The sequence below is a fragment of the Phacochoerus africanus genome, chromosome 9 (genome assembly GCF_016906955.1).
Source record: "Phacochoerus africanus isolate WHEZ1 chromosome 9, ROS_Pafr_v1, whole genome shotgun sequence".
NCBI classification, from domain to species: Eukaryota; Metazoa; Chordata; class Mammalia; order Artiodactyla; family Suidae; genus Phacochoerus; species Phacochoerus africanus.
Window position 1 is genome coordinate 117,577,096 of NC_062552.1, and position 20,472 is coordinate 117,597,567.

Sequence of the window (20,472 nt, forward strand, 5' to 3'; positions counted from 1 at the left end):
GCCTAAGAGAATAACCTCTTAAGTGTAATTTTGGCTTTCTCTCCCCAATTAGAAGAAGATAGTGTTTTTGATGAATCTGATATTCATGATACACCTACTGGACCCTGCAATAAAGAGTCTCAAACTTTTTTTGCAAGATTGAAAAGGATAGGCGGCAGCAAAATGGTGAAATATCAGCCGGTTGAGATGAATGTTCAGAGAAGTATGAATTTTTTCCTCTTAGTAATTTTATGCAGAAATGTTGTACTCTACCGTTTGTTTGGGGTGAAATCTTAATTTTATTATGTTATGACGCATTTTAATGCCGTTGATTTTATATATATGTATGCACAACCAGTATATATATATACACGTTTATATATATACGTGAATTGACAGATACATCATTACCGTCATGATTGTCTTAGAGGGCCATTGCTTGATTTGATTTGTTGCGAAATGTTTGCTTCTCTTCCACACAATTTGAATACAGTTTTCTAGATCTGCCTCAGCCAAAAGCAGTCCCCTCTCATGTACACAAATGAGTAGAGCTGAGGAATTATCCCAACACCTGATTTTGGAAATAAGATCTTAAACTGCCATTTTGGGTTTTTTTCATTCCAAAGTTTTATGGTTTTTGAACTTAGAATGAATCTTATGAAAACTTGGCCAGAAAGTCAGTATTACCTTCTCGTGAAGCTGGGATTGTGATTATGACTGATGCCAGTTGTATGCCCAAGTCTGAGGGGAATGAAAGGTGAAATCTCCAAGTAAATAGTACTAGCTTTTTCTGTTTCAATCAGGTGAAATAGAACTGGCTGAATATAGAGAAACGGGTGCTTTACAAGACAGCATTCTACACTGTGTGAGAGAAGAAAGCATTCAGAAAAAAAAGCTGCGCTCTTTAAAACAAAAATCTCTTGATATAGGGAATGCAGACTCCCTCTTGTTTACATTAGATGAGCACCGCAGGAAGTCCTGCATAGACCGTTGTGACATAGATAAGCCTCCCGCCCAAGCTGCTTACATCATGCAAAGACAGCAGGACCATGGACGTTCTAGACAGAATTCTGCTACAAGACCCGACAATCCCGAAATCCCAGAGAACCCAGCTATGGAAGGGTTTCAAGAAATGCGAAGGCCTGTAATACCAGAAGTTAGGTTAAACTGCATGGAGACATTTGAGGTGAAAGTTGATTCTCCAGTAAAGCCTGCTCCTAAAGAGGATTTAGATCTGATAGATTTGTCCTCAGATTCAACATCTGGGCCTGAAAAACACTCTATGCTCTCAACCTCGGACAGCGACTCTCTTGTGTTTGAACCTCTTCCCCCTCTCCGAATAGTAGAGAGTGATGAAGAGGAGACCATGGACCAGGGGAACGATGGTGCCTCTGGTAAAAATGCTGCCTCCTCTCTCTCCATCCCCAGCCACCCCTCTGTCCTCAGCCTGAGTACAACTCCCCTTGTGCAAGTAAGTGTGGAGGATTGTTCCAAAGACTTTTCTTCTAAGGACTCAGGAAATAACCAGTCAGCAGGTGACAAGGACTCCTCTCTCATAGCTCTGGAAGACCCCACAGACTCTGAAGAGTTGGCAAAGTCAGAGGAGCTGCAAGAGTTTTCCTGTGGCAGCCCGCTTACGCTTAAACAAAAACGAGACCTCCTTCAGAAGTCATTTGCTCTCCCCGAGAGGTCACTAGATGATAACCCTGAGCCCAGCACTGAGGAGGAGAAGCCCAGTGGGCTGATGCCCAGTTTGGGGACAAAAACTGTCCTCCTCAAGGTCCCTGAAGATTCTGAGAATCCAATGGAAAGTGAGAAGCCCAACACCAGTGCTGAATCAGACACAGAACAGAACCCTGAGAGGAAGGCAGAAGAGGAGGGAGCCGAGGAATCTGAATTTAAGATTCAGATTGTTCCCAGGCAGAGGAAACAGAGGAAGATTGCTGTCAGTGCCATCCAGAGGGAGTACCTCGACATTTCCTTCAACATTCTAGACAAATTGGGAGATCAGAAAGAGCCAGGTGAGCGCGTCTCTCTTCTTTCTCCCAGCCTTACGTTCAAGTTTCTGCATCTTACTTGTTAGGGTCTTGGCACTGATAGGCATCAGATTCTCAATCTTATAATGTCAAGGAGTGACATTATAATTGCTTCATGATCACTCTGAATCCTTCCTGCTTACTGGAGTGTGTTGGATTCAGATGTGGTTATATCAGCTCCATAAATGTGTCTGTATTGGTTGTTTCTAAACTCGACAGTCAATTCTTGACCATCCTGGGCAATAAGAGGCAATAGTTAATTCATATAAAGATATTCCAAATATCATTTTTGCTTTCCTCAAACTGCAAAAGTCATGAATTGAACTCTTTTCTTTTTCTTTTTTTTTTGTCCTTCTGTACTTTGTGAATTATGATACTAGTCCAAAGGAGGACCAAACATGAAGGGTTAAAATTAAGCAAAGAGTGCTTGGGATGATTAAGAATTGATTGCATAATCATATGATTACATATTCTAACCGAGTGCCAGCAGTCTGGAAGACAATTGTGTGCCCTTAGGAGCCAAAGAGAGCCCAGGGACAACCTAGATGTGAATCCATAGTCACCAGTTGATGGCGAAGTTGTCGTAGCACAAATATTTCTTGCCTCAAATGCCATTTCTTGTGTTTGCTTGAAGGTACTGTTTCTAAGAAAGATTAGCTTGAGAAATGTGATAGACCAATAGTTCACCTCATCCTAAAACACAATCTTCTGCTGTATTCTCATAATACTGATCAGAATGTTTCTTCATCTCACAGATCATATCTTGAAAAAAAATGTGAATCTTCAGAAAAAAGGGGATTAGCCTGGGATGATTATTTTATTAGATTCACAGACTATAGAACATTGAGAACTGGCAAAAATCTTGGGGCCCTCTAGTATAGCCCCTCATTTTCTGCAAGAGGACATTGACACTCTGAGGAGGTGACGTGCCTTGCCCCAGGCCACACAGCCAGGCAGTAGCACCATCCCCTACTCCACCACAAAAGCAACTCCTAGAACAGGCTCAGCCCTTTTATTTTCCCCGTGCATCTCCTGAGGTTTCCTGCTGTTCTCCAGTTCACAGGACATGCTGTGTACCTCAAAGTTTCTCTGTAAAAATCTATTGAATGAACATTAAGGTATTTAGAAAGGGTCATGCTCCAGCCATCCAGGGGTAAGAAAAAGATTCTGGTAATTACAAGAAGGTTTAAGAAGGTTTCCAGGGAAACTGGGACACCTTTTCATTATCTGGAGCCAAGAAAATTGTTGTGTAAAGATAGAGGAAAAGCACTGACCTAGAAACTATAGAGGTCTATGAGTATGTATATCAGAGACCATAATAAGGCCTATTGGGTGGGTATATAATAAATTATATGAGGTCTAGAGGGTGGGTATATATGATATATAGGTTGTAGTATATATTTTTTTGTGTGTCTATGTGCTGCCTTCTTTATTCATCCTTATGTCCAGTTGTTTCCCAGGCTACCAGGGAGGAGACTGGTTTTATATTAGTAATTTGTTAAAAGAACAAGAAGGAAGGAAAGCATCTGACAATTATGACATGTATTTAACATTTTTATATGTTATACTGTCATAATAATTTTATATCCTTAAAGTGTTCTGTCTGCTGCAGACACAGAGATCTACCCTTCTTTGCTGGGTGTTGGATCCATGTGTTCAGAGTACTTCCCAGATGGAGTCAAGGGAGGCCCAGACATCTGCTACTTTCTAATCCTTCCACTTGCTCATTGCCACTGCTCATTGCCCTGAGTCTACCAGGTCTAATGGCTTTGTATACTTTTCCTCTGTTCATGTCAGTCTCTGCAGGAAGCCCCAGATCACCCTCATCACTCTCCCTCTAATCTCCATAAGGCCTTGCACATCTTCTGTCTAGAATCTTTCTCCCACCTTATCCCAAATCCTCAAGTTTTCCCACAATCAGAAATTCCTAGCCCTTCATGAAAAGAGTCCCTTGTATGGCCTCTCCTCTGCTTCCCTTACCTTTTTAGACTAAAGGAAGCCCATCTCTCTTCCAAGGATGCTTGGGCTAAGGTGAGGGGGTGAGCATATTCTTTGTTCATCATTTCCCCCTTCAGACCATTCCTACCTTGTCTCTAAAGACACCCAGCTCTGAATCTCACATTATTTATTAGTATTGTCAATAAATACTTTCTTACTTATTCACAATTATATAGTTCCTGGCCCTTTTTACTCCTTCCTAAATTATTCTTCTGAATTCCTATTGATTTCAATATTAGTACAGATGACTCTTCTGGCACTCTGGCTTCCCAGTTCCTTGAATTCATCTTTTCCAGAGATTTTTTTTTTAAATCTTCCACCATAGCTCAATTACTCAATCCCATGGTCATATCGTAGACCTTGTTATTATCAATAACTGCAGCCTTTCCATGATGTCAATCCAGTGTCTCCCATTCTCTATTACCATTTCCCTTCTCTCTGGATAGCACTGTATTGATGCTATTGCCTTTCACTGTTGCTCCCTTACTTCATGTCTTCTCATTTTTACACAAGTCACTCATTATAATCCCTCCCTACCTACATCATTCCTGACCTTGGCTTTTTCAGACTCGCTTCATTAAACAGAGCCCTCATCAAATCTACCTTTCCATCTACCAGCTCCTATACCTATCAGATAAGTGTGACTGGATAAAAACACATAACAATATTGACTGGTCTTATTTCAAATTCATGACCATGAACCTCACCTGGGTCCTTAAAGCTACCTGGCAATCTTATTTCCCTGGTCCATTCACATTCCATTCTCCTAAGTTACTATTTCATAGCTACTTTCTTTTCCCCAAACTTTTTTTTCCCCTCCCAGGGCCATACCTGTGGCATATGGAAGTTCCCAGGATAGTGGTCAAATTAGAGTTGCAGCTGCCAGCCTACACCACAGCCACAGCAATGCAGGATCTGGGCCATGCCTGCAACCTACACCATGGCTCATGGCAATGCCGATTCCTAACCCCCTGAGCGAGGCCAGTGATTGAACCCACATCCTCATGCATACTAGTCGGGTTCGTTACTCCTGAGCCACAATGGGAACGCCTATAACTGAAAGTTTATGCCTCTTAATCCTCTTTACCTATTTTGTTCATCCCTCCACCCGCTCCTCGCCGGCAACCACCAGTTTCTTCTCTGTATGTATGTATCAGCTTCTGTTTTGTTTTTAAGAATCAAAATCTAAAGTATGACACAAATGAACCTATCTATAAAACAGGAACAGACTCAGGAGAATAAACTTGTGGTTGCCAAAATGTGAGGGAGTTGGGGGAGGGATGGTGTGGAAGATTGAGGTTGGCAGATGTAAGATATTATACATGGAGGGGATAAACTATCCAGCTGTATTGCACAGAGAATTATATTCAGCATCCTATGATAAACCATAATGGAAAAGAGTACTTTAAAATGAGTGTGTGTGTTACATATATATACATATATATAACTGAATCACTTTTCTGTACAGCAGAAATTAACAAACATGTAAATCAACAATACTTCAATTAAAGAAAGAATCCACATATAAATGAAATCATATAGTATTTGTTTTTCTCTGCCTGGTTTATTTCACTTGGCATGATTTTTTAAAGAGTTATCTATATGATCACTATGTTCAATTTTCTCCCATACTATTCTTTCTAAAAAGAATTCATCCTTCTCATAAAGCTTCCAGTTTAGCTGAACTTCAATTGTCAAGGTCACCAATGGCCTCGACTACTAAATTGAATTAAATTTAAAAAAAGATGTTCCAAAATCAATGCTTAAAGGCTCTCACCTAGTATCTATTTTACTGTTATTTCTGACAGTTCAATAAGTTTAATAATCACCCAATAACAGGATAGCATCTTCATACTTACATTGTATGTATGTATGGTGACTTGCTCTGTGGTGAGGAAAAAAACAATTGATAATATGAAAAGGAGGACACAGAGATATCATGAAGCTTAAGAGCCTGAAGCCATTTTAGGGTGGGCATGTTATAATCATGGAAGCCCACAGCGGTAATTCCAGGCTGCTCACTGAGTCCAATATATAGCACTGCTTAAGATGGCAAGGAGGTTTATAAAGAATTTCAGGGGGTTTGCCATGGTAAACAATTAAACTTTTCAAAAAGCTTTAAAGGATAATCTTTACCTAGAATAATGTGGGACAGCTTGTTTCCCACTATTGCTAAATTAATAATATTATATGCAGAAAATATTTCATCTTAGATACCTCTGTCAACATAGATGCAAATGATAGACTCTGTCTCTTGCTCAACTAAGAAAACAGAAAATCTGAGTGGTCAGTAAGTAATTATTCCAAGTTAGGTACAGTCCCTGATTGTAAATTACTTATGGCTTAGCAAAGGTTATAGACAAATAAATAGACAGTTACATTATAGTGCGTTAATTTTGGTAAAGGTTAGGATAGGGTGCTCTGGGATTACATAAGAGGGTCACATGACCCAGTTTTTTGTTTGGATTTGGGGGTGGGGAATCTGGAGGAGAAATTGTCTATATAAATTGAGAGGTAAATGATGAGTAGGAAACTGCCAGTCAAAGATGGAGTGGTGGAATGATGAAAGTGGATCAACTGTCAATGTCCTTAGGTATTAGCTGAAAAGAAATTCAGCTCTGGAAAGGTGCAAAGATATGGGATGTGAGCATGCTGAGCTCCTAGCTTTGCAGTTGTGCTGTGAATCTCTGAGGGGCATGTGTACACATGCAGAGTGCAGTGTGGAAGCAGCTCTCCATGGAAGTTTGAAACCAGTGTATGTGTAGTTCCATTAAAGTAATCAGTAGGGCCAGAAAGTATATAATGGTTTGAATGGGAGTACTGAGCAAGAGGGGAAAACATGCAGAAAAATTTCTTAAACTTGCTTTTAATCAATGTCTCAAGTTTTAAATAACATTTCTGTTTGTAGATCCTGCTACTAAAGGACTTTCAACTTTGGAAATGCCACGAGAATCCTCATCTGCCCCTACATTAGAAGCAGGTGTGCCAGAAACAAGTAGCCATTCCTCAATATCAAGTAAGATTTCCTTTAGTGATCATTTCACCTGTACAATGATTGTGGAACACTATCTGCTGCATTGTTTTCAATTTTCACACTCTTGGGGTTTTATTTTGTTTTTTCTTTTTTTAATATTGTGTTAACTTTCTGGGTGATACCATTCTGTATATTCTCAGAGACCCAGAGGTATAGGCCCACTTTTGTCAGCGTCTCAAGTGTTTGATAAGTCAGTATGGTTACTAATAGGCCAAGAATCATAATTTGTTTAGGAATAATCACTATGTTTCATAATTCAAGAAAATCAGAACTATATATGACTGGCATAAACACACAACATGAAACTGGTTTTGGGACAAGTGAAAAATATTGTCTGTGACAGAATTTTACATGAACTGCCTTTAACTTGAATCACTTCCATGATTGATAAAAATTTTATCTAGGTTATCATCAAATAAATGTATCAGATATATCCTGATCCCCAAGTCATGACTGAATTTTACGGATCGGAAAATAAAATGGCATGAAATTTTACTGGATCTCTAGGACACAACTATTTTGAAGCCGCCTTCTGTTGCTGGGTCCTAGATTTTGTTCATGAGGCGTTTGAGTTCCACTGAGGTGAAAATTAGGTTGTCCGCCTGGCTGGGTAGAATCAATCAAGAGACTTTAGCGTGGACAGTTCTAAGCAGGAATCAGAAATATAAACAGAGGTGCAGCTTCTGCAAACCCTGGTCCTATGTGCTGGTATATTTTGTGTTCCATAGGGACGGTGCCTCAAGAGCTAGTGAATTTTCATTTGACCAGCTTTTGAAATGAAGTTGATCCTGAAAACCAGATAAAGATCTTAAATGCTGGACTGGTAGTTTGGAATAACACCATCATCTTCATCATTCATTTATTCATGCGCTCATCCATCCCGCAACTATTTACTAAGTGTCTGCTGGCTGCTAGGAACTGTGCTTGGCATGTGAATAAAAAAGACACCCCTTGTTCTACAGGCAGTTACAGACATAATAGTACTAATAATAGCTGCCAATTATTTGACACTTACCATGTTCCAGGCACTGCGCTAAATGGTTTACACATTGTTATTAAATCCTTGTGTCAGCACTGCATGGCAGATATAACTGACCTGGTTTTATAGACTAGGAAACAAGAGAGGCTGACTGACTTGTCTAAAGTCAGGTAGCTATTAAGCGATAGAGATAGGAATTGATGCGAGGTCTGTCTGATTTTCAAGCTCATGATGTTTTTTAGTATACTACACTGCCTTGCCTTAGAGTAATTCAAATTCAGTTATAATAGAAATTATAGAAATTCTAAGAAAGTGTTTCCAAATACCACTTATTTGCCCTTTTGGTTGCAAAGAAGAATGAATGGTTCTGAACCTAATTGTTCTTTTATCATAAAATATCTGTTTAATAACATGATAAAAATGCCCATTTTTAAGTCCACATGCTAAAATCATGAAAGCTTATCTTCTCTTCCTAAATCATCTTAAAAAAAATTATAGTGGGGAGTTCCCATCATGGCTCAGTGGAGGCGAATCTGACTAGTATCCATGAGGACGAACGTTCGCGCAGTGGATTAAGGATCTGGCATTGCCATGAGCTGTGGTGTTGCAAACTTGGCTTGGATCTTGCATTACTGTGGCTGTGGCATAGGCCAGCGGCTGCAGCTTTGACTCAACCCTTAGCCTAGGAAACTCCACATGCTGCAGAGGCAGCCCTAAAAAAAAAATTATAGTGAATTATAGTTAGAATTCCAAGTTGGGTATTAATTTGAGATAGAATGACTAAGTCAGTATGATTTCAGTGCTAGCTGAATGTATCATAAAATAAATGTATCAAGTGAATCATGACCCCAAAGGCATGACTGAATCTGCCCTTTGGGATTTAGCATAAGGTGCATCATTTGATCCCTCCCCATTAAAAGCATGGCTTGGTTGGCTCTTAGAGGTGTGTTCTTGGAGGCCTAATGCCAGGTGCTTTACATACTAAGCTAAACATTAAGGACTTTTACTCTCACTGAATTCTGCTGCCTTTAAAAACAAATGAGGAGTTCCCTGGTGGCACAGTGGGTTAAGGATCCAGTGTTGTCACTGCTGTGGCTCACGTCTGATCCTTGGCCTGGGAACTTGTGCATGCCGTGGGTGCAGCCAAAACCAAACAAACAGACCAAAAATAAATGGAGGATTGGAAAAATTATTTGATCGCTACAGGTTTTAAATCTTTCTTTGATTTTGTCTGATAGACGATAATTTTTAAATTTGTTAAATCTTCTAAAAGACTTAAGCTTTTGAATTTTATCTGATATTAAAATTTCTAAAAGATTTCTGCTTTTGAATTTTACGTGAAGCTGCACTTCCAAGTGAACCATGGCATTGTAAAATTTACCAACCAACCATAAGAATCAGATTTTCTGTATTAGTTTGCATAGTCATTTCCATGAATTCAGTTAACATGGACTCCAAAACACAAAAATTCCCATCATCCCTCTCTTTTGCTCAGTTTACCAGCTGGTTATTTTGCAGCTAAACATGCTACGACCACCATGAATCAAACAGCATGCTAATTACATTAAAAATAATGTTATAACTGATTTCACATCACACCAAGTTGTTGCCTTGGGTACCATGATTGGGAAGCCTGGGTATAACATTTAAGGCTTTCTGAGGCCATATATCCTGGTTTCCGCCCTCCCCTTTTCTAGGCCATGTATTTCTGAGCTTCACTTTCTGAAACTGTCCTTATAGGAGAGTGAATAACCACAAGTTGTTTGGGATCACGTAGAAAAGGCCTGTCAGCGATGCTCTTTCTTTCTCACAGGGCTGGTGGCAGGATTGGTGGGACCCTTGAAGAGGAAGAGTAGGGTAGGAGGCAGGTTGCTTTCTCGTTCAGCAGTCTGTTGACAGAAGTGTTTCTCATTGATTTTCCAGTTTGAAAATGCTTATAACTCGATGTAGCAATTGTGGGATATTTGTCAATGCCTAATTGCCAGATTAAAATGCTACCACTAGTTTTTAGAACAAAGATGTGGGACGTTATTAGAGTCACATTTTTCAAACAGTACGCAGAGGCTCATACAGAGATTAAAAACAGCATTGGCCTTGGAGTCAACATGTTTTGATTTTACAACCACCTCATTTTCTGGTTGGTTCCAAGTAACATAATTTTGTTTGCTTCAATTTTTCTCTAAAAATTGGGGTTGATATGTGTCATCCTATTCCGAAGTATACATGTACACATACAAACACACACACATGCAAGGAGACTTCAGGGGGTTATAATGGGATTGAAACTATGTATGTACAAGCTCCATTTCAGAAAGTTAAGCTGTAAATTAAAGTAGTAGTATCTGTCTTGAATCCCTTTTGGAACAGGCAGACTATATAAATTAAAAAGTAAACGAGAATACCATATTGTAATAACTGGGGTAAATATTTACAGGCTACAGATAAGTGATCATAAGCACTGTTTCTTTCTTTGAGTCAAGAAAGGCACCAGAAATAGCACAGTGCCTTAGTTTTTCATCTGGACAGGAGCCTACAATTTACTAGACAATTATGAATAGCCAATGAAAATTCGATTAAGATTCTATATGAATGTGTAGAGCCTGTGTGTGCTGTGCAAATTTATTCCCCCTAGTAATCATCTCCTAATTTCCTCCATATAGCTCAGTATAGGCAGATGAAAAGGGGATCCCTGGGAGCTCTGACAATGAGCCAGTTAATGAAGCGACAGCTGGAACATCAGTCTAGCGCCCCCCATAACATCAGCAACTGGGACACTGGTGGGTCAAGCTTTTTCTTCTTGTTTTACCTCTCAGATTAGCTAATGCCACTTTTTCTGTGTCCCCTCTGCTTCCTTGTTAAGGAATAGATTTTCTCTTGTATTCTGTGGTTCAAACAATTTTTTAAGGTAATTACTAAGTCTATTTAAAATTTCCAAGTGTTCTAGAGGCACTTGCTCTCCCAACTAGGCTGGCCCAACTCTTTTTTTTTCCCCGCTAAGACCCAGATTCCAGATGTTAGGTTATCTATTTGGGGGTTAAATGATATAAATGCATAAGGGAGGGAATGGACCTATGGTTTCACAATGCAAATTAAAAAAACCCCACCAGATTATCAATATTGTTTTTATAAACTATGGAGTACCAAAAATAAGGGACTATTAATAGTAATAATATAGCAATAACAAATGTCAGCCTAGTGACGTCATGATCTGCCGGTAGGTTTGGGAATATGAGCTCTGTGTTTTAGTCAGCAGGGTCACCAGGTTGCAGCTGCACACCCTCATGCTCATACGATGGAACTGCATCTAACCTCAATTTTAAAGTAAGAATTGACTGCCATGACATGTCTATTTTAAACATGATCACTCTGCATTTTCTAAACTTTGTTGCCACATTGTGCACATGTACTACTTTCTCAAACTAGTAGTACTGCCGCAACTCTGCTCTTTTGAGTGCCTGCCTTTCTTTTTTTCTTTTTTAATTAAATGGGTCATTTGATTACAAGAATATATATGTGAAAGCTTTTTTTGCAAGATGCATGCACTGTTAAAACATCAGAGTTTAGTACTGTGATTGGCTCTGGAAGCCAACACTTGAATAGGACTATTTTCATATCTTAGTACTTTCTGGTTCTAGTTATATGAAATTATTTTAATAGCCTTCCTTATGACCAGGAATTATGATGTCCACAAAACCAAAATATTGAAATGTTTTTAATTTTTCGTAACTGTAATATTTACATATATCCCATCTTACTTCTCCTCACTACTCTTCAAAAAACAAAAAGACAGAGATCTTACCTAGATAACCAAATCCTACACACCACACCCAATCTTATATTTAGCAGATAGTTTCAACTCTCCTGGCCTTTATAAGGGCCTTAGGATTTTAAAGGTTTAGTGTTTTATTTTCTTTTTAATGATTAGTGGTAGTGAAGGCAAGGCAGACAAGGAGAAAGACAATGGATAACCAGCCTTGAGAGTTTACTGGGTTGGGGTGAAGCCTTTTGTCCACACCAAAGAGGACTCTGTTTCACTCTTTACTGAGATGATGCTGTATAAGGAACCAAGAAGGGAAGCTCTTGTTAGGTTTGTTCTCTGATAATTAAATGCCCATCTTTTGTTAGATTAACCTGGGGGCTCTGCAGGTTATTTTATCATGCTACTGTTTTCTGTAGCAAGTAACTCAGCTAAAGCTAACTATTTTAGATTCCGACTATAATTACAATCTAGTTTGATTGACTCTGTGGATTTATAAGGCAAATAGATCTCAATTTCTAATCCAAATTTTAATTTAAAAAATCTACATGATGCCAAATAACCCATTTAACTGAATTTTTCACTCTTCAATCAAACTTCAGCCTTGTTCATGTCAATCTGGTTTCTCATTTAATACTTCCCATTTACATGCTGTCTGAACTTATTTCATCTGAATTTTTCTGGGCTTGTTTTCCATCCTCCAAGTTGGTTCAGTAGTCACCAAGTCCTATTAGAGCTTCATCTCAACATTCTTGTTTTTATTAGTGCCATAAACAGTTCTCCCCACATCCAAGACGAGAGGAGAGTCGATGAGTGTGTAGTTGAATGTTAGGTGGCATGTCAATTTATGCCACATATGCTGATTCAGTGACTTGCTAGTCTCCAAAAAAAACCACATCTGGTCATGTAGACACACTGAGAAAGGCAGCCTAAAGCATGGGTCATGATCGACTCACCTCAGCATGCACCTACTCATTCACAGAACACCTGCCTCTTCTCCACCCATGCACATCTGATGGCTTGCTTCTTTGCCTCATCTTTCATCTGAAACAAATACTCCTCCATTTCTGCCCCTGTCCCCTTATTCTTGTTCCTCAGCCCTCAGTCAGATGCCTGTCATTTCCTTGCTACCAGTTCCACATGTTTTCTGTATGATCTATCTGGTCATTGCCCCAGATGATCACTTATGTATTTACTGATTTCCATAAAACATTGTTTTCATGGCTGTGACATTAGCCTTTCATTTTTTTTCCATTTCATATCAAGAGATATGGGATTTGAGCTTTTTTGGTGAGGGGGAGGGATTAGAGAATCTGGACCTTGCGGGATAGTTTTAGATGCTCTCCTGCTTTCAGTTGCATTTAATACATATGAACGGCAGGTTTGTAGTGAAACCCTAAGCAGCCCTACCTTAAAATCTAGGATGTTTCCTATAAATGTTAATAGTCAATAATCATAATGACCAAAAAATGGCCCCAAGAGATTACTAGTTAAATTCTTTGTATTTTGAATTGCGAGCAATTGACCACATTGAAGACTGAAATGTTCTATTTATCCACAGAACAGGTACAGCCTGGGAAGCGCCAATGTAATGTGCCAACGTGCCTAAACCCTGACCTGGAGGGACAGCCGTTGAGAATGAGAGGTGAGCTGAACAGCAGAATCTCAGATTGTAAGAGTGAAAGAAACTTTATGTGTCAATCATCTGGTCACCCAGCAGGTGCTGAAATCTCTTCTTCAGCAGCTCCATGAAGTGGCTCCAACTTTTGCTCAAACATCTCCAGGAGCCAGGAATGTATGACTCTGTCTTTGAATGTGGCTGACAAAAATGTCTTCCTTATGGTGAATTTTTAACCCTTGGGGCCACACACAATAAGCCTAGACTCTTGCACATAATTTTTTAGGTATTTTAAAATGCCACCCATTGCTTATTTCCTCATAAAACATTTGGACCACACATCCTCAGAGCCTTTGGTATTCCTCCTAATATGTGTCAGTTTTCCACATCATCCGTATCTACTTCTCTGAGAATTGTCCAGGTTATTTGTGTTCCCTCTTGATTACTGAGATCTTAGATGAGTAGCTTCTTTTTAGCTATCTGGAATTGAACAAAATATACACTTGACTTTATGCTGACCATAGGAGCAAGCTGAGAATAAACCTATGCTAAGATAATCAAAATATGTATTTGTTTTTTGGCCGCTCCTGTGGCATATGGAAGTTCTTGGGCCAAGGACTGAATCTGAGCTGTAGCTAAGACTAATGCTACAGCTGCAGCAACGCTCAGAGTTGTTGGTTTTTTAAAAATAAACTTCTTATATTTCTACTAAGACTCTCTATATATCATTACGTATCTTATGGGCTGAGTTTTTTCCACTTTTACCATAGATATTTTGGCATCTGGCAGAAATGGTGTATCAGTGTTCAAGAAATGTGGAGTACTGGACTTAAACTTTCTGTGCTGTGCTTTCTTTCCTCTTCTTCTTCTTTTTTTTTTTTAAGGGCCACACCTGCGGCATATGGAAGTTTCCAAGCCAGGTGTCGAATTGGAGCTACAACTGCTGGCCTACACCACAGCCATAGCAACATGGGATACAAACCATGTCAGCAACCTACACCACAGCTCATGGCAATGCCAGATCCCTAACCCACAGAGCAAGGCAGGGATAGTATTCATGGATACTAGTCAGGTTCATTACCGCTGAGCCACAATAGGTAATGAACTCCTGTGTTGTGGTTTCTTGAAGCAACTTCATGCTGTTTATCTTACTATTTAATAGTTAATCATGTCTTCTTTTATCTTGGCCCAGCTCTTGCCTTTTTTATTATTAACTGATCTGTACTTTTGTTGTAATAAGTATGTTGTTTCCATTCAAATCATCATCTTTATGAAACTGGAGATCTTTGTTAATGATATAATTGGATGCACATAGGAAACAGAGTTATCTCAGAGAGAGCTGATAAATGTAGTAGTAAAATTTGGATTCCCATTTGGGATCTGAGGAAGCGACAGGAAGATACTTTCAGATAATTTACTTTGTCATTTGAGTCTGAAGGTCTCCTTATAAACAGATTTTGTGGCCTTTGATCATACAAGGGAGTCTGTACAGTATGGAAGCATCTTGACTCTTCGAAGGCTTCAGTACCATTTTATTTTCCCTCAGATTGAAACACATTGCCCACTTGGCTAGATTTCTAAAATTTTTATATTGATTCCTTTAGAAAATAAATTCTCTGAATCATTGCTTTTTTCCTACTTAAGGAAAGATGGTGCAGTTTTGTTTTACTAGTTAGTAAAGTTACTAGCTACTAGTTTTCAAATTACTAGTTACTTAATGAAAAAAAGATTCTGTAATGACCATTGGGTTTTTCTTTCCTGTTTGAAGAACTGAGAGTGTCAATTATTATTCTGTAGAACATGGCATTATTCTGAATTGTCACTTTGGGATTCTTCTTGGAGTGCCTTATTTTCATAGCTCCTGGAGAATCTGTCCAGCACTGGTGGTTTTCTTTCTCCTTTTCTCTTTACAGCCATGCCTGCAACATATGGAAGTTCCCAGGCTAGAGATTCAATTGGAGCTACAGCTGCAGGTCTACGCCACAGCCACATCAATGCTGAATCCAAGCTGTATCTGTGACCTATGCCACAGCTTGTGGCAACGTCAGATCCTTAACTTACTGAGTGAAGCCAGGGATCGAACGTGCATCCTCACAGACACTATGTCAGGTTTTTAACCCGCTGAACCACAAAAAGAACTCTAGTTTTCTTAATGGAGAACAGTTTCTGGGACTCCAGATTGATTCATCACTAGAGCACTGGATTTCTGCCTCAGATTTCTTTGAAGGCATCAAAACCCAAAGCTCTAAATTCTACGGTATCAACTGGCTGAAGTCATGGGATGGTTCATTCAAAAAACTTCATATTTCATTCATAAAGATTTTAGTTTGAAAATGAAGTCTTTTGCTTTCAGATTTATGATATTAATTTCCACAGTAGAAAATTGTCCTGATATTTCATTTTTTATCTTTTAGGGCTGCACCTGCGGCATATGGAAGTTCCCAGGCTAGGGGTGGAATTCAGAGCTGCAGCTGCTGGCCTATGCTACCTCAACGCCAGATCTGAGCCACGTCTGCAACCTACACCACAGCTCATGGCAATGCTGGATCTTTAACCCACTGAGCAAGGCTAGGGATCAGAACTGTATCCTCACAGATAGTAGTCAGATTCGTTTCTGCTGAGCCACGACAGGAACTCCTCTTGTCCTGATATTTCTTAGTTCAAACTTCTCCTCTTGCTTACATGTATAGAGATCTAGGACCTTATTCCCTTTCCAAATAGGCAATATTTTAGTGTTGGATGCATTTGTGATTTTAGAAATGTAATGCTGTATGAGCAGTGTCCATCTAAGCCTAGCGATTAAGGGCTGTAACTCATTTAAGGGTACCCTTGAATAGATTCCCCTCCCCTATTGTCATCTCTAGCTTAGGACCTTATTGACACACCTGAACTTTCTGATGTTTTCAAAGTCAAGAAGCAAAGGGAACCATAGGAGTCTAGCTCTTTAAATGATACAAGCAGAAACAAATCACAGTCTTTCTTGAATTCATTTCACTCTTGACGGTTTTTCACAATGCAACTGGGCTGTCCCTGTCACTTCCCTGTGAATGTGATCTTTAGAGGATTTATAAAAAGAAGAGAAAGGGACTTTCCCTGGCCCCCAGAAACATACATTTATTCACCAGTTGTCTCTTTGCTTCTTGCCCAGGCGCCACGAAATCCAGCCTGCTGTCAGCACCCAGCATTGTGAGTATGTTTGTGCCAGCCCCCGAAGAATTCACAGATGAGCAGCCGACGGTGATGACAGACAAGTAAGCTCGCAGTTATTTTCTTTACTAAGTTGTCAGAATTTGAGAGTTGCTCACTGTGGGTTGTGAGGAAATATCAGAGGAGACTTGCTGTGCTTTTAAGGCATAATTGGTTCTTCGAATGGCTGTAGCCTTAAGTGTTGGTATGCATTTGCTATTTTAGACATGCAGTATCATATAGTCAGCTTTCATTTATGCCAAGGCATTTTTCTTTTTTAATTTGGACAAATGCAATTAATACCCACTTCCTGATTATTCCTAGCAAAAATTTAACACAAATAAAATCCCTCATTCAGAAGCTTCAAGTTGTTTTTTGTTTTTGTTTTTTTGTTTTTGTTTTTTTTTTTGTCTTTTTGCTATTCCTTCGGCCGCTCCCGCGGTATATGGAGGTTCCCAGGCTAGGGGTCGAATCGGAGCTGTAGCCGCCAGCCTACGCCAGAGCCACAGCAACGCGGGATCCAAGCCGCGTCTGCAACCTACACCACAGCTCACGGCAACGCCGGATCGTTAACCCACTAAGCAAGGGCAGGGACCGAACCCGCAACCTCATGGTTCCTAGTCGGATTTGTTAACCACTGCACCACGATGGGAACTCCTTGAAGCTTCAAGTTGTTTGAGAGGGACTAAGTTTGAGACTTGATTCTTATTTCCATCCTGCTAGCAGAATCTCTTCTCTGAATCTCTTCTCTGAATCTCAAGTTGGTTATGTTGCCTTTCAGTTTGCCAGCCTTCAGTATCCCAGATTTCTTGTGGGATGAAGTCCAAATGCTTTAGCTTAGTAGAGAAAGGCCGTTTAGGTTGTGAAAGCATGGCCTTAACCACTCCCCACCAGGAACTGCCTCCCCAGCCCCCTCACCATTTCCAGAGCACACTTGATGTATTCTCTTCTCTGTGATCACAGGTGCCCTTCTCTGTACTTTCTCCGCCTTGTGAACTCATATTCATTCATCAAGACCCAGCTTAAGGCGAAGTTTCCCTATTTCACAAGGCAGAAAGCATCATGCCATTCTCCAAGTTGCCATACTATTTGATACAGCTCTCTGTTCTACCACTTACCATATTGTAGTTTAATTGTTTAGCTGTTCATACATACATGTTGTGTGATAGAGTGTGAGCTTCTTAGGGACTGGGACCCTTCCTTCCGGATTTTATACTCTAAGCTCCCTAAACATTGCCTGGCACATAAATGCTGTTTGGTGAGTTTGACAGAAAATGAGACATGTAGGATTTCAAGTTTGGAGAGATGCCTTGGGCCAAGGAGGCTTCCTGGTAAAGGTGACTCAAGTGACAAACTGAGTAGGCTTGTGATAAAGGGAGAGGAAGGCGAGGTGGAGGGGGCTGGCCACAGCTGGCCCTCATTCCTGAAGAACTGAAGGGCCTGAGTTGAACAGCTGCCTTACAGTGTCCACATGGGAAGCACCTAGTCGCTTGTGGAGGGCTCTTCTTAACTCCTTCTTTGGTATAATTTCCCCATTGTGTCCTCCTCCAAGTCTCGATCTTTCCCGGTTATCTTCCTGGTTGCCTTTGTGTGTACTCCATTTACCTTCTTTTCTAGTTACAAATGTGAATCCTCTATTCTAACAGAAGTCAATTGGTAAGGGATGATATCTATGTGTATTAGGTAGTTTTCAGATGGAAAGGTCACAGTAGTGACCTTTGCTTTTCCTGGTAGACTTCGCTTTATAAAGCTGCCCAACTGCAGTGGAAAAGAAGAGCTTTGGCTTGGGCTAAGATGAAGTAAATTGAACCTACATTAGATACTGCAAAGAGCAGTAAGTTGGAAGTTACTTAAGAGCAGAAGCTATTGTGTTTTTACAGACACACTCAGTAGGCATGGTGAGTTCATAAAACTGATCTGAGTGAGGGGTGGAGAAGGGACTGTGGTCCAGATTCCCTAGGCTTTCCACAGGGTTCTACTGACTGGACTATTCTGTCTCTCACCTGCAAACAGAACATTTTTAAGTTTGAAAGCTTAAGAAAACTTCCATTTGTGCCTAGACATTTTTCACTCTTAATTTTGGCAATGAAAAAAAATCTACTTACTGACTATCCCTAACAATAATTTCACATGCATGATAAAATCCCTCAACCAGAAGCTTCAAAATGTTAGTCCACCTGGTGCTCACTGTAAAAAGGAGGAATAATTCATGTACAGAACAAATACTTATGAATGGAAAGAATACTTCCCGTGATCAGAGGAAGCTTCCTCATCTCTGCCGGGTGTGTGCTACTTCTGTGTCTAAAGTGAGGGTGGTACAGGAGTTTCCTATTTACTGTTAGAGTTGGGCCACTGAGCGCCTTTGGAGGGCTTTCCCGAGATGCACCCAAAATGGCTACATCAACTTATAACTTGAAATCATTTAGCTTTCATGGAAGGCATTCCTCTGTTTTCTCTGCAGATGCCACGACTGTGGGGCCATTCTTGAAGAATACGATGAGGAAACCCTCGGGCTGGCCATCGTGGTCCTCTCCACATTCATTCACTTAAGCCCCGACTTGGCAGCCCCACTGTTGCTGGATATCATGCAGTCTGTGGGAAGGTGAATGTCCGCTTCTGTTTTGTTTGGTAGGAAGGACCTTACTCCATCAACGTCCTGAAACAAAAACTACCAGTTCAAACGTGAAACACGCAGCCATCTTGCAGATGCTTGCTACCTGTGGGATCAACGCAGACTAATTTTACAAACTGAATGGACCAAACCTTGGGTTGAATTCCACAGCTGCGTAGGGTCATGAGTTACAGTGTCAGAGGGGAGCTGGAGGCAGCTGCACAAGAAAACCCTCCTGTTTGCTGTTTTCTCTTACTGTATGAGCTGATGTGTGTTACAGTGCTCAGAACTGTGCATACTTCACACTAAACACTTTGTAACTTTTAGATATTACTGTTATTATTATCTCTCCTTGCTTGTTTTAAAATGGGTTCTCTAGGCATTCTGTAATCTTAGGGTGGCTCACTTAATTATGCAACTTGTTGGCGGGGGGGGGGGGGATTTTCATGTGAAGGAATAAATGGAAGTATAGCAGTTTTACACTTTGGCCTCAGAAAAAGGAGGAACAGAGCCTTCACCCTGACTGGTGAAACGTGCTGCTTTGAGAATTTTCATGTTAAGATAATTCCATTTAGTAGATAGGACGCTAGAAGAACAGGGATGGATTTCATGGATATAAGTAAAGCTGAAATTTAGTTTAAAAAAATTGTTGTTCTAGCATACACAAACTATAGGAGAGGGCTGAATTAAATTCCACACGAATGTATGAAGTTTCCAATTTGTGCTAGCACGGAGTTGGGTGCTTCTGTCTGCAGACATTAGACCTAGCTCTTATCCTCAAGTGCTCTGTGGCTTAGCTGCTGAAGAAGACAGTGATGTGTGGAGTAACCAAGTAGGGACATGATTAAGAGCTGTAATAAGTGGCGTGTATGGTAAGTACTATACAAGTTCAGGATAAAAATGATTTCTTAGGGAAAGTCCCTATGGAGGAGGTTGGAGGAAAAACGATTCTGCAAAATCCTTGTATATGAAAGAAAGAGAATAATAATGGAGCTAAAATTTAATTACTTTTTTTCCTGTCTTTTTTTTTTTTTGGTCTTTTTAGGGCCACACCCATGGCATATGGAGGGTCCCAGGCTAGGAATCCAATCAGAGCTGTAGCTGCCTGCCTACGCCACAGCCACACCACCACCAGATCTTTGCCTTGTCTGTGACCTACCCCACAGCTCATGGCAATGCCAGATTCTAACACACTGAGCGAGGTCAGGGATCAAACCCGCATCCTCATGGATACTAGTTGGGTTCATTAACCACTGAGCCACAGTGGGAACTCC

At 40.2% G+C, this 20,472-nt stretch overlaps 1 protein-coding gene across 4 annotated transcripts in view; it reads left to right on the forward strand.

Annotated features, from left to right (window-relative positions):
- The window catches only part of UNC79 (unc-79 homolog, NALCN channel complex subunit), a 263,893-nt gene that overhangs the window by 181,815 nt on the left and 61,606 nt on the right, over nucleotides 1-20,472 (forward strand). For 2 of the 4 annotated variants that reach the window (XM_047795599.1, XM_047795600.1), the window contains 7 exons: nucleotides 53-202; nucleotides 783-2,000; nucleotides 6,922-7,029; nucleotides 10,687-10,803; nucleotides 13,345-13,428; nucleotides 16,550-16,652; nucleotides 19,049-19,189. In XM_047795599.1, coding sequence (XP_047651555.1) covers nucleotides 53-202; nucleotides 783-2,000; nucleotides 6,922-7,029; nucleotides 10,687-10,803; nucleotides 13,345-13,428; nucleotides 16,550-16,652; nucleotides 19,049-19,189 — 1,921 coding nt within the window. The remainder of the gene's footprint in view (nucleotides 1-52; nucleotides 203-782; nucleotides 2,001-6,921; nucleotides 7,030-10,686; nucleotides 10,804-13,344; nucleotides 13,429-16,549; nucleotides 16,653-19,048; nucleotides 19,190-20,472) is intronic. The other 2 variants (XM_047795601.1, XM_047795602.1) reach the window with 1 other exon arrangement.